The sequence below is a fragment of the Anas acuta genome, chromosome 4, assembly GCF_963932015.1.
Source record: "Anas acuta chromosome 4, bAnaAcu1.1, whole genome shotgun sequence".
Classification (NCBI taxonomy): domain Eukaryota; kingdom Metazoa; phylum Chordata; class Aves; order Anseriformes; family Anatidae; genus Anas; species Anas acuta.
In genome coordinates this window covers 49610168-49623698 of record NC_088982.1, presented here as the reverse complement: position 1 = coordinate 49623698, position 13531 = coordinate 49610168, and the positions used below count along the sequence as shown (strand labels likewise).

Below are 13531 nucleotides of genomic sequence, written 5' to 3'. Positions count from 1 at the left end.
TCAAATTGTTACTGTGTAAGGCTTGGATGGGCCCTGGAACAGGTTATATCCCCTGCCTTCCATTCCTTTTGGTATATGATAGCCGTTGGTAGGAGAGTGCCCAGTCTAGCCCAGGAAGTGGTTTGCTTTGGAGATGCCCAATATAGTTCTCTCCGTCAGACTCTCCAGTCAACTCTTAGTGACAAAGACCTGCCTTTGAGAAGTTAATGGTGTTTTCATCAATGCCTAATTGGTAGATATGGTGTCTGAAGTTCCTTATAATTCATTTCTCTGAAGCCAGACAAAGATGTCAGGACAGTCTTTTGCCTCTGCAGAACTGATTTATAATACTAGGTTCTCAGCAATTTATACCCATTGCTATCTTTAATTTACAAGGTGCAGTTTGTGATTGAGTGATCCTCAGAAATGTTTTTCTTTTAAACACACAATTCTGAACAATCTGGTTTATCTTTGGTGGAAACTGTTAAATACATAAGGAAACTAACGGAGTATCAGTGCTCAGCAGTACTGCTTCCAAGAAGTTTTTTTTTCTTTTTTTTTTCAAAATCTAGCATATTCATCTGTTGTCACTTACCTGGTCAAGGCCATTTTTCTAGGCTGTTTTCATTTGATCTCCTGGTTAGATCTTTGGGACTTCCACTGGATATTAAAACCTTAAAATGGTGGTTTGTTTCTTTGTTTGTTTTCCCCCCCTAGGAATAAAATCATTTTGATTTCAACAATAAATTAGAGGTCTTCTCCCCTAGTTTGATATCCATCTTTATGTTGTCATAAAGGCCAAGTGATAGTACCATCTCTTGGTTATAAAGTTGGGTCCTGCCTGTAGAAAGACATGTTACAGCTTGATAAATTTTGACTGAATTATCAAAATACATCTTCAGAGTCCCAAGAACTCAGGAAAATAAATAACCATTTAAATCATGTTTGATTTAAAGAACACTTGCATGATCTCCCCCATTCATCCCTTCTCCTGAAACACATTTTCTACTTGATACTGGGACTCAGCATCCTTGTATGATTCCAGATATTTCTTCTTGCTAATGTGTTTTTATTTCAAAAACCTATGCAGTTTTACAAAACATTTACCTGAAACTATGTCAGAGTCATATTCAGGTATTGCTACTGTAGTGTCTCCATCAGAGAACTTTCTAGGAAGAAGTGCTTGAGCAGCACATTAAAAGATAATCTGTTCATGTTCATTAGGGAGTAACATTACATTCTGCTTGACTTAAAGCAGAGAAAGTATTTTCCATGGATGTTAAAACCCAAAGTACATTGGAGAAGGATACTGAGTATGCTTTCATTAATTTGAACTCCAATTCTAGTATTCTAATTCAGTCATTCTAGTCATTTGTTGCTGCATTTCCTTACCACTGGTTTAAGAGTTGTTGTAATCAGAGTTATTAACTACAGCTGGACGGCTCATTGTGAATTTCTGGCTGTTTTGCAGCAGAAATAAAATACCTGGAATAGGAATGCATCTGCCTGTATATATTAAGCTGTAATTAAAGAAATCTTCAATCTGCACTGAATTACTGTTATATTAATGATTCCATCACTTTTCTCCTTTGTTAATAATATAATGTATATATTTTGTACAGCTGAATATACTGTTAAGAAGGAAATAAAACAGAAAAAGTCACCATTTAAACTGTATTTAATCCTGCTTAGCCCCCCAAAAATTACATGTTAAAACTATGACTATCAGCCTGGTCTTGTTTTCTGGGTGCATGCTTTGTCAGCCATATATTAATATCACTTAGCAGTTTAAATGAAGTTGTGGTTAAAAGTTTACTTTTGATCACAAAGAACACAGGAATATAACCTTCCTTTCAGAAAATATGTATGCAAAGACACATTTTATAAACAAATCTGAAAAACAAGGGGAAAGCATTTCTGAAATATAACTGAACGCTGAACAGTAATCTGCTTAAGTGAAGGTGAACACAGGATAACTGAATATTAATTGTTTATAGATTTTTTTAACTTGATTTTGAAATTTGCCCTTTAGGATTTTCAGTAATCTTTCTTTAAGCTAGGGTTTGGTATATAGTTTCTTATTTTTTTGTTGTTGTTGTTTGTTTTTTGTTTGTTTGTTTGTTTTGGTTTTGTGTTTAATGCAAATTTAAAAAAAAAAAAAAAAAAAAAAGTGGGGTGAAATGGGGAAGGCCTTCCATGTAAGAGAAGAATGTCCATAGGAACAAAAAAAAAATAGTTTGGAAATATTTAGATCTACCTGAAAAACACTGTGAAAACACTGTGGAGATCAGAGAAGGGAAAAGTTGATTTTTTCTGGCGAGAGTGAATATTGGCTGAAATTTTACAATCTACTGTATTGTCATGTAGACATGATTAGTCAGGAAATAAGCTACACAATTTTAATCTGAAGTAATGAAAAGGAGTGTCTGGCTTTTTTAGTTTTATACCCAGAAATTAGTATTTGTAGTTTAAAGTGTAGTTCAAAGCTGAGGGTGTATTAGAGAAGAAAGACTGAGCTCCAAAAGAAACAGAAAAAAGAAAGCTAGAATATTGCAGGCAGAATTTATTTTTACAGAAGGCTACATCTTGAGAACTCTGATGTTGTTGCCATATTTGTATTCCTACCCTATCTTTATTTTCTTTCTAATTTTATTTTCTTATTGGCTTGGCTTTACTATTTCTTCCCTATTACACGTCTCATTCTCTGTTGCTTTCAGGCTTCTGTTTTTCCCTCCTTCTTGGTTAACTTTCCTCACTTCTTCTACCAGTGCTTTTTAGATTGAGTGTAAGACCTCTCCAGAAGTTAGAAAATGCTGATTCAGACTTTGAGTTGTTCGTGTCAGGAGCATGACTTGGTGTACTCATACAAATCACTCATCTGCATATTTTAATATACTTTTTCTTTTATTTGAATCTCATCTGAGTTATAATTTCCGAGTACATTCAGATATTGTCATTATTTACCTATTAAGAATGCTTAGTTGGAAAAACCCAGCTGTATCTTAGCAGGAATGAGAAACTACTTTTACGGTAGAAATACCAGTATTTGGAGATTACAGTGAGAAAGTGGCAATTATTATAAAGAACATGGTGGTGAGTAATTTTATTAGCTACACAGCAGCTAAATTTAGGCAATGGATGCTTTTCCTCTTCTCTGTGTTAATTTGCAATGGACCTGCATATTACTATTTGTGTCTCACTGAATTATTACTATACAATGTTGCTTTGTACATGTTACTTCATGGTAGAAATGACCTGAAAAGGATTAAGAAATACGTTTTTTTTAACTACCATTCTGGTTTACAGCTTTTACAAAGATTTTGTATGTGGGAGATGTGGCAGCCAACATCTGAATGAACAAATGTTCCAAACTGCTGATAAATGCCATTTGCCTGTCCTTTTGTCATATTGTTTTATTGTCATTTCAGATGTGTTACAGCTTTAGAACTATAACAACTACAAACCTAATTCTGTTTAGAAGTGATGCCACTGAAATGGAGAACTGAAGGCAACAGAATCCAATTCAAAGCATTTTCATTTAGAAATTAGTGCTTTGAATGACAAAACGGATGTGCAGGATTCCTAAAAGTCTTCAGCAAATTTTAATATCAAGAGTGTTTTTAACTACAGTGAAAACCACCAGCCTTTGGCTTTGTTACAAACCCTAATAAGTAGAGAGTTTCGTAGGATACGTAGTATTTTTATAAATAAATAGCAGTGGTATTGTATGAGAGCATACAGGAATATGCATGATTCCTGAAGATCTGTTTTCCTTGTTAAGGAATTTTGTACAGTTTCATTTTGCATTATTGAATATGCTGCATTTTATCCTGATGAAGATCAGAGCCTTTCCTTTTGGCATCCTGTACAAACATCAGGCCAGCCCTCCTCCATGTACTTGGTGGGTTTTGTGTGTGCTGTATTTCTTTTTTTAATTGCATGCTTCTAGATAATTGTTAACAATTTTCTAAAATTATTTTTAGCTTTAGATCCGGCTAAAGATCCATGTTTAAAGATGAAATGTAGTCGCCATAAGGTCTGTGTTGCGCAGGATCAACAAACTGCTGTTTGCATTAGTCACCGAAGGCTTACACACAGGTAAATACTTTCAAAAGTTAATCCTATAGACATTTTTAACAGTGTTCATGACTGATTGTAAACCATAAGTATACTATAATTAGTTTAGTTATTTAACAACATATAAGCAGTGTTTTTTTATAAGTAATTATGTATGCATAATTTGATTAGATTGTTTAATATTTGATTTTTTTTAATAGGCTGGTAAGCTAGAGGGCGTACGTATGTAAATATCACAAACTGCTGATGCAACTGTACTTAAGGAAATACTGTGCAGTACCAAATAAATATTGTGATTGTGGTAATGTCCTGCTGCTATGCATTGCTTTGACTTTTTCACTTCTTATATGAGGCTAGAGAATTCAAAACTGTTAAACTTTTATATAGTGTGCCTTTTTTTCTTCTATGCCTTCTTGTTTTGCATTGGACTTACTAAATATAAGGAACATATGATAGTTCTGCAGAATCAGAATGCAGATTTTCATTCTTACCATTTTCTTACCTTTTTTTTTTTTTTTTTTTTTTGGTGGAGGGTGGGTGGACATGGAGGTGGTGGTGGTGGTGAAGGGAAAGAACAGTTCCAGATCCTCTATTTATGTAAGTCTCAGTGTGGCAAATTTTTTGCACTCCTCTGGTTTTATCTGGGGCAGATAATGCATAGGTAGGAGGCCTGAAGGCTACCCTTAGTTGAATCATGAGATTATTGTTTGCTCAGGGGGTAAAGTCAAGTTGCATTTTTGACTTCAAATTGTACATTTTTTCATGCCTCATTTTGGGAAACAGAGCACAGTAGAAAGGATAGAGCCTCAGTATCACTAAACTTCAGTATTATGATTGAACTAAATATTTGATAGTTTCTTGCTCAGTAGGAGCTGAAAAGAGCTAAGGAAAACAGCGTCTTTCTTGTGTAATGTAAAAAGATAATTTTGAACTTTTTAGAGAGCCAGTACTGTATTGTGAACGATATAAGGAATGTTCTTCCTTGTGGCTAGTTATGTTTAAATACACCTGTCTTTTTCAAATGAGCAAGATAGTACATAGTGAAATTAAAAGTTTAAATTATCCTAGATCTGTAGCTGCAGATAATTAACAAAAACTTATTTGTAGAGTTATGCTGTGTCTATCAAATCTCAGGGTAGAGCTAGTCATTTTGGTTTGATAAGGTATTATGTATAATAAGTTGAAACAATTATTATCAGACAAAGCCAGGTATTCTAATTTCAGCTGCATGTGAACTGCTGGGAATATGTCAGTGTAGACTGTGAAAAGACAACACAATTGTTCAAAATTTCTGAGGAGATATTAGACACATCATTGAAAACAGTGGAAAAAATGACACCTCCACTTTAAGTATACGTGCAGCAGGTAAAGACTGAAAACTTTTTAGTCTAGATGAAACTGCATATAGTGGTTGAATTAATAAATGTATTGACATCTGCCTTCATACCTGTATTATTCCTCCCACAGTCCCTGGCACTCTTTTTGAAAGGTAATATTTTACGGGGCAAAGCCTCTCTGAATATAGCACAATCTCATAATGGAAAACTTTGAAATGACAACTTGATGATTAACCCTTGTAATAAGCACTGCAAGTCTAGTTTTGTAAGCTAGGTTAAGCAATTCTCTGCCTACTTATCAAGTAGGCAAACCAGGCCAAGGATTTCCAAATGTAGGATTTCCCTGTTCTCCCAGGGTATTAGCCTCAAGGAGAAATCAATTGCTTTGTGCCTTCTTTCTAATGCAGTCTTTGACTTTTTTTGTAATGTGGTGGCACAAGAATATGAGTAGCGTATTCGCAAGCAGTGTTGTCTACTAGTCTTTTTTCCTCTGTTAACTTGTTTGTCCTTAACTTTTGTTTTATCCCTTAACTAATACCTACAATTTGCATATTGATTGTCAACATAGCCACCTGTGTTTGTTTTTTTTTTTAATTTCCCAAAGGATTGTTAGATTATCAGCTACCAGGTTGTATTACCTACCTTTGTCCATTTCTAATATATCCACTGTGTGTATATGATATAATGGGATTAAATCTTCACAAAATTTCATCCCAATAATTTTCTTTCACCACTTCATTTCCTCTGTATGTGTGCATGTGGTGTTCTTCAAAGATCCGATAATTTAAATAATATCTGATTTAATTATTTTTCTAAGCAATTGGGGGGTGTCTCCTGGAAAATAGTTGAGACTTTTCTAATGGATTACTGAGAACTCTTTATAGGCACTATGCCAACAGTTTTCCATTTGGTCATATTTGCCATGTAGATGTTCCTGAAATTATTCTCAAGAAACCTACACTGGAAAATTAGTTTTAAACATGTGAACTGATGAAGTGGCAAAGTTTATGCTCAAGAGGAAGTCAGGGAAGAGGAGACTGCATACCTCCAAGACAAGTGAAAGGTTGATGAGCACCTTTGGGCTACCTCTGGGATAGAAACCTGAGATACACTGATAGAACTGAATAGATTATTCTGAAGAGTCATTGAGTTGAAACTCTCTGACTTAGTTAAAAGTTAAATTTTCAATTATTAAAAGCACTGTTTCGAAGCAGCAGTATTTCTTCGTTCAGAAATTTCTGTAAAATAATTTTGTCACTCTTTAAGGTAATATCATAGGCAGAGAGGTTGATAATCAGGGGTGGTTGATAATTGTATAAAATAGCAATTTCACTTTAATAATTTTTGTTGTTTTATTAAAAAAATGACTTGCAGTAAATATGCTTATGCTTGGATATTTTACTATTGAATACATTTATCTGACTGTGCTGTCCCATTTTTTTTTGTTTGGTTGTTTTTTTAAGTCTCTACAGCACAATTTCCAAGTGATTGTAACCATGTATAGCTTGCTGAGAGTATTGCAGTGAAGCATGTGGTGAGTAGTAGATATCCCAGCCATCTGGAAGGGTGTTAGCGATATGATGTGGCATGGTCCAACTGGTTTAATTAACGTGACGATACTTAGTACTGACTCAGCCTGTGGTTTCAGAAGTATTTCAGTTGGTATTAGACTGTGCTCTGTTGCATGATTCAGGTATGCTTGTTCTGCAGTGTGATGGGAGGAAGAGGAAAGATGTCAGTGCATGTAAGTGGCAGCTTGAGAAACTGGTGTCTGCTGGTGATTAGCTTTGATCTGTAAGTTGCACCGCAGTTCTAGGAAGCATGTTTTGGAGAGCTGTGGAGACCTGAAGCTGTGTGAGGAAGAGAATGAGAAGACCTCTTGCTGGTTGCTCAGGAAGTAACTTTTCTTGAAACAGTTTGTACAGTTAATGTTAGTAGTTCTGGACATTGGAAGTGTGCATCAGTCGGTGTGCTAAATTTGGCACTAAAGCTTGGAAATGCTTGTAGAATTTGGGGATGACAGTGAGTGTTTTTCTATAGATCTCAATGGGACTTCCAAGTTATCTTTCAGAATACCTCTTCCCCCACCCCATCAAGACAGGTCAGAACATGTAGAAACTTACTGCTCCCCTCTCTTTTTTAGGTAGCGGTAAGTTATTTTTCTGTGAATAGATAGCTGTTGTCACTAACTGAAGAGGTGTTGATGCAGAAAACTGCAACCATTCAGAAAATCCTTTTTGAGGTCACCAGTTTTCGTGAGCTCAGGAGGTTATCATGGCATTCTGCATCGTGCTGCTTTGCTTCAGTTTCAAAGTTTGTCAAAGAGTATTTCTCTAGCTGTAGTTCAACACTTTATCAGATTTGCTGTATTAAATAGAATAGTCACAACATTTACAAAATAATTTCTAAAGAGTATTTTTAATAAAGAAAAGTCTGTTTACTTGAAGATGTCTAAGGTGAGACATTTTTCCTTCCAGTATATCAGAATATTCAACTTCTGCCATGACCTTCTTTAAACAGTTTAAACTGCCTGAGCAGTTTTGGGTTGAAATGATGTCTGTTTGGGATGCTTAAAGGCTGGTTCCTGATAAAGGCAGAGACTGTTGAACATCACCTGGTGTGACCTAGTAACAGTGCTTTTGTTGCTACAGTATCTCTGAAGGAAAGAGGCAGACATAAAAATACTGAGAAGCTTATGCACTTAGGTAAGGCTTACTTTTTTTTTTTTTTTTTTATATATATATATATAAAGGGTGCATTTAGATTCCTTGTTTTCTGATTCTGTTAGTAGAATAGATACATATACTTTCTTTCTTGTTGTTAAGAGTATTTAATCACACACATAGTTTCATGATAATATGCAGAGGGGGAACTATTTTAAAATCAAATGCCTATATTTTACTTTAAAAATTGCTCGTAATTGCTTTATATAATCTTCATTTATATTTTATTCAAATGGGGGAGATTACTTAAAGTAAGTTCTTAAATATTTCATGATTGTTTTAATGAAATGTCACAAATCAATTGCAAGAATTACAATTTCATGTTTTATTTTTTTTGTAATTGAGCTTTAATCATTCTTAACAACAAATCAAGATGTAAAATATGTTATTTTTAGTAAGGCTGACAAAAGAAGCAATTTTACTTGCAAACTTAGCAGAAAGGAAAATATTTGAATGGAAAATATTAAAAATAGTGAAACCTTAATACACAAACTGGAAATGATTAGTCTTCTCAATATTTGCTAGTTCTCAAATTGCAGTTCTGACTTTGCAGCTCACTGCAATGTTTTTCTACAGGCATTCTCCCTCTCTTGATTATGCATTTGAACGTGTGACAGAAAGCTTCAGTATGGCCCTGCAGAATCACTTTCCTTAACTTACATGAGTGGGAGATGATGTTTGCTGCAGTATGCTTGCCTTTGCAGGGTTTCAAAACCAGCCACTCTATCTCACTGTTCTTTTCATGGTGTGGGGGTCAGGCAAGCCTATGGTTTGCTATTTCTTCAATTTCTATGGCAGCAGAGATAATGTTTCCCCTCAGTCCTGAGGTGTTACACACAGGGCTTGTTTCCTTTTCTGCTAAGATGGCAAGTCCTCTTCTAGCGAGCTTCTACAAAGCCACATAATCCTGATGCAAGATGTTCCTGTATTGTAAACACTGAACAGTATTTGACAAAAAGGTCAAAATAAGTGTTATATGTCATTGGTTGTGAGTGTAGTTTGCAGTATCACAGCTTTAGAAATCATTGAGGCATGATTATAGATGCCAAGTGTTTGTTGGCAGCAGGTAATTGCATTTGCATATCTGCTGGACATAACTTCGTTGGAAGCTGTGCTCTGTATGTGTTGTGTTCTTAGCTGTGTCCTGTGGAGAAAAAAAAAAAGTGTTTAAAGGGGAAAACACGCAGGATACATATTAATATTATTCATCTAAATGCTTCTATGTGGATTGCTGTGGGAAAAGAGTAGCTGCCTGTGTTAGAAAGTGTAAGAAGCAAATCAAGTCTGACGTGAAATAGAATTTTTCATTGATTCTTTGAAATGCTGGAGATTGATGTTAACTTTTCTTCTTTGCCTAAATGATGCCTTTACCATCCCTTTATGCTTTCACATTTATCTTTATTGTTTAAATGGTTGGCTTTATGGGGAAAGAATCTATAAAGTCTCTGTACATGCAATAATGAAATGCTTTGGAGCATACTTCATTCAGTTACAAACACAGCTTATAGAATATCAGAATGCAATATTACCAATATGGTGAATACAGTGGTGTGAATGTTATGGTTACAAGTGGGATATTCATCATAGTAATAGAAATTTGCCTGCTTGTTTTAGCTTTCAATTGCTTCCCTTTCAAGAGAGATAATTATTTGATTCTGCTATACTGAGAACAGCTGGGAACAATGAGTTCAGCCTTGTGATCTTCGGGAAGGGGAAACAAGTTACCTTAATATTAAACCAGACGAGAGTTGGACAGGAAATAAAAAGGTGTGAGTGAAAATAGAGGGCAGTAGATGGTAATGGATATTATTGAATACCTACAATGGAGTATGTGCTCTTTATATACTCAGAGCAGTGAGTAGTAAAGGTAAACCCTTAAATCTTCGTGTACGTGTGGTTGCTCATTTGAACAAAGAAAGTGATACTGCAACACTTAGGAACTCATTAAGACCATGAAAAGCTGATAGCTAACTGGGCTTGGGAAAGTGGAAGAGTTAGTCTAGCAGCAAACTATTGTAACTTTGCAGATCCTGGTCAATAGTCTGTTAAATAGATTTTAAATGGACAATTGAAATATGACAGGACATCATTTCTCTTAAGAATAATATCCCGTGAATCACAGGCCATTGTGTTAAACTATGCAGTGTCTTGGTGAAGTTCTAAGCAAGCAAGTTAGCTACAGGTAAAAAGCAGGACTCTAGAAAACTTGAAAAATGGGACAGTTGCCTCTCAGCAGCAAATTTAAATATAACAATATATATGGGATAGTGCCTGTGGTTTTAGCTTGTATTCAACTAAATTTCTTTCACTGAAATTCTTTTTTTGGTACTGCATATTTATGAAAACAAAAATATTTACATCTAATGCTTATACATGAAAAAAAAATCTATTTGCTTCAGATGTTCCTTCTTGCTTTTATCTTAAATCAGCTGCAGGAGACAATTTCCAAGAGAGGTTAATTCAGTTGAGAATGAGTCATTACACAGTCCATTCCAAGAATTGACTGTTTGCTAGAAGAAACTGGTGAAATGATGACTTGTTCAATAACATTTAGAAATACATTTTGTGTATAGCTCTGGAAATAGAGAAAATTGAAAGACGGTTTTCAACCAAAAGTATTTTCCTAGTAAATACCAGTGTCTTGATGTGTTATACCTAACCTATTGACTATTCTTGCACTGATTGATCCTAGTAGAATCTGATCAAACAGAATCTCTTTCTCTTCCTCTGTAAGTTAAAGAAATATGCTGCATAAATTTGACTGAATTTAACTTCATCAATGTTTAGATGCATTAAATTTATCTGCATTAAATGAATGTGCCATTTTGCTAGGGAAATGTAGATCTTTGTTTTGTGAATTCCCAACCATACATTATGCATTCCCTTCCACCCTCAATTATGAAGGTTCTGCAGTGCTTCAGTACTTTTTATGGATTTGTTTGTAAAATGCAGATCAGCATGACAGTTCCACGCAATAGGATAAATTGCAATTCTCTGCCATGTTACATCCATGACTTGTTAAGATGGAACTAAAATGCAGAAAGACCCACAGTTATTACTTGTGTACATTTTCTCTTTCTATTCAATTTCTTACCAAACACTTCTTAATTTCAAGAGCAGGAAACAACTGTAACACAATTCAGGTATTCCAGTTCCAGTACTTTTTTTTTAACATCTTTATGTATAGGGAATCTCTATGGAAATACTTGGCTCATTCCTTGAGTAGCACGTTTTTTTTATTTATTTCCTTTCTCTTTGCATATTATGCATTGCACTCATTTACAGTTCCTTCTTTATCTTGTTTTTATATGCTTTTTTTTTTCTTTTTTTCTTTTTCTTTCTTTATGATAGCAGCCTATGCAAACATCATTTTAATAACTTAGGGAAGATGTGTATAAGATGACTAGGATTGTCCTGCCATAGAGGTGTGCAGCTTTTTGGATCTTTGGAACAAAATTGACAAGAAATGGAAACCTTGAAGAGTGTGTAAAGGGATAAGAATTATGTATTAGCTTATAAGAGAAGAATAGATGGCTATTGAATATAAAACTTAAGGATCTTCCTAAAGGTTGAATGGACAACCACAGTACACAGCTGTTTTAGTAGGTTTTCTATGCAATATTTTCTTCCCAAAGTGACCTCAGTCCTACCTGCAAAGTACCAAAATGGAAATTTTGCATTTGATCCAAGTTGTTCTTGAAGCTTAGTCAGTTTGCAGTCAAGAGTCCTGACAATTTACTAGTCATAGACAGAGAGTCATAAAAAGCAAGCATTCAGTTAAAGTTAAGTTAAACCAAAAAACTATAACTGTTCTTCTTTAAATAGAGCTTTACAAGGCATGTTTCAGAGAAGTGTGTGGACTGAACCTCTATAAAATGTGGCGCTTGGTAGGTAATGAGCAGTATAGAGGGCCCAGTGATACAAAACTTATCATTTTAAAAATTAAGGAGAGCGTGATGAGTGCCATTTGGGTAAAATGCTACCTCTGTTGTTACTTGTTACTTTGTTCTAAAGAGTGAAGTTAGTTTTAGGAATAATTACTCCCTAGCCCCCAGGTTTGTGTGGAGTAGGACCTGCATTCAGTGATTAGCAGAAGTTTCTGATATTCCTGCCTGTTGGTGTAGTCTTTAAGTTACCACATGACTTTACTACCAACACATGAAAGAACATCACTTTATTATAACACAGAAGCTAATAATGGTAAAAATAAAAAATGTTTTAGCACTTAATCTAATTTACTAAGGCAAGCTAGTTGCGTAGTCTCATAGTTTTTGTGCCAACACTTAATCTTATTACAACTTCCTTTAGGCTTTTGAGTTAAATGACTTTTCCAAGTTCTGATTTGGTTCAAAGCATTGGTCATCTAGTCCATTATCTTGCCTTGGATTCCTGCCCTCTTACAGTATTTTAGAAGAATATGGGAAATGGGGAAGATGAAAATTTGATCTAAATGCTTCTTTATATGAAGTTCATCTTCCCTAGCTCTGTTCACCTTAGTGTTGTAACATGAAGAAAATGTTCTGTCTCAGCTTTGAAGTGATGAGTGTTGGGCCCTGAAGCATGAGATTGGTTAACCTTTCCCTGTGATGGATGATGTGACAGAAGCCCAGAGTAAATTTCAAATGTTACAGAACTGTAACACTGATTCTACTGCGAAAATGAAAGCAGAACCTCTTCTGATTCCATGCTGTGCTACTGCGTGGCTGAGGTGATTGTGTCCCCAGGCATAAAAAGTGAGTAATTCCAAATATGAGAGATGCCTATTCGGTAAGAAGAATGCACACGCATAGAGGCATGCATATGCATATGTTATGCACACACACATACACGCACATGTAAATAGAAATATATCTGTACCCACATATCTGCTTCTGTTTTTCTGTTCATATCATATGTATGTTCTGTTCATATCATATGTATTGTGTATGTTCTGATTTCCAGAACATCAGACTTCGGGATTTCAGATGTTTTACTATGACTTTTTTTTTTTTTTTTTAACAGATATGGAGATAAAAATTAATGAGTGAAAGATTTTCAGGGTAGGAACATGTTATTACCTTTCACTGAGGCTTTTATCACTTTTGAAAATCGGAGTTAATCCACAGTAATATCTAGATCTTTTTAGGTCATTCTCAAAAATACTTAGGCTCTAGGATCTCAAAGGATCTAGGTCTTATTCTCAGGAATAATCTTCTTGGTTAGAAATAAAATTTATATTTTGAGGTTGCTCACAAATGTTTCCCATATGTCTTATTATATGGTAAGTGAAAAAGTACAAAAAGCTGAAAATGCCATTTAGGCTTGAGAGGTAGTTGCAATACACAGAATGGCATTGTTCCGTTTGCAAAAAAAAAAAAAAAAAAAAAAAAAAGTTTAAGAATTGTTTAAAGGTTCAGTTTGTTAGATGAGAATCAA

At 34.8% G+C, this 13531-nt stretch overlaps 1 protein-coding gene across 3 annotated transcripts in view; it reads left to right on the top strand.

Annotated features, from left to right (window-relative positions):
* SPOCK3 (SPARC (osteonectin), cwcv and kazal like domains proteoglycan 3) overlaps positions 1 to 13531 on the top strand; it is a 190791-nt gene that overhangs the window by 78994 nt on the left and 98266 nt on the right. For 2 of the 3 annotated variants that reach the window (XM_068681178.1, XM_068681177.1), the window contains exon 4: positions 3963 to 4077. In XM_068681178.1, the coding sequence (XP_068537279.1) occupies positions 3963 to 4077 (115 nt within the window). Of the gene's footprint in view, positions 1 to 3962; positions 4078 to 9962; positions 9984 to 13531 lie in introns of those variants that run through there. The other variant, XM_068681179.1, reaches the window with a different exon arrangement.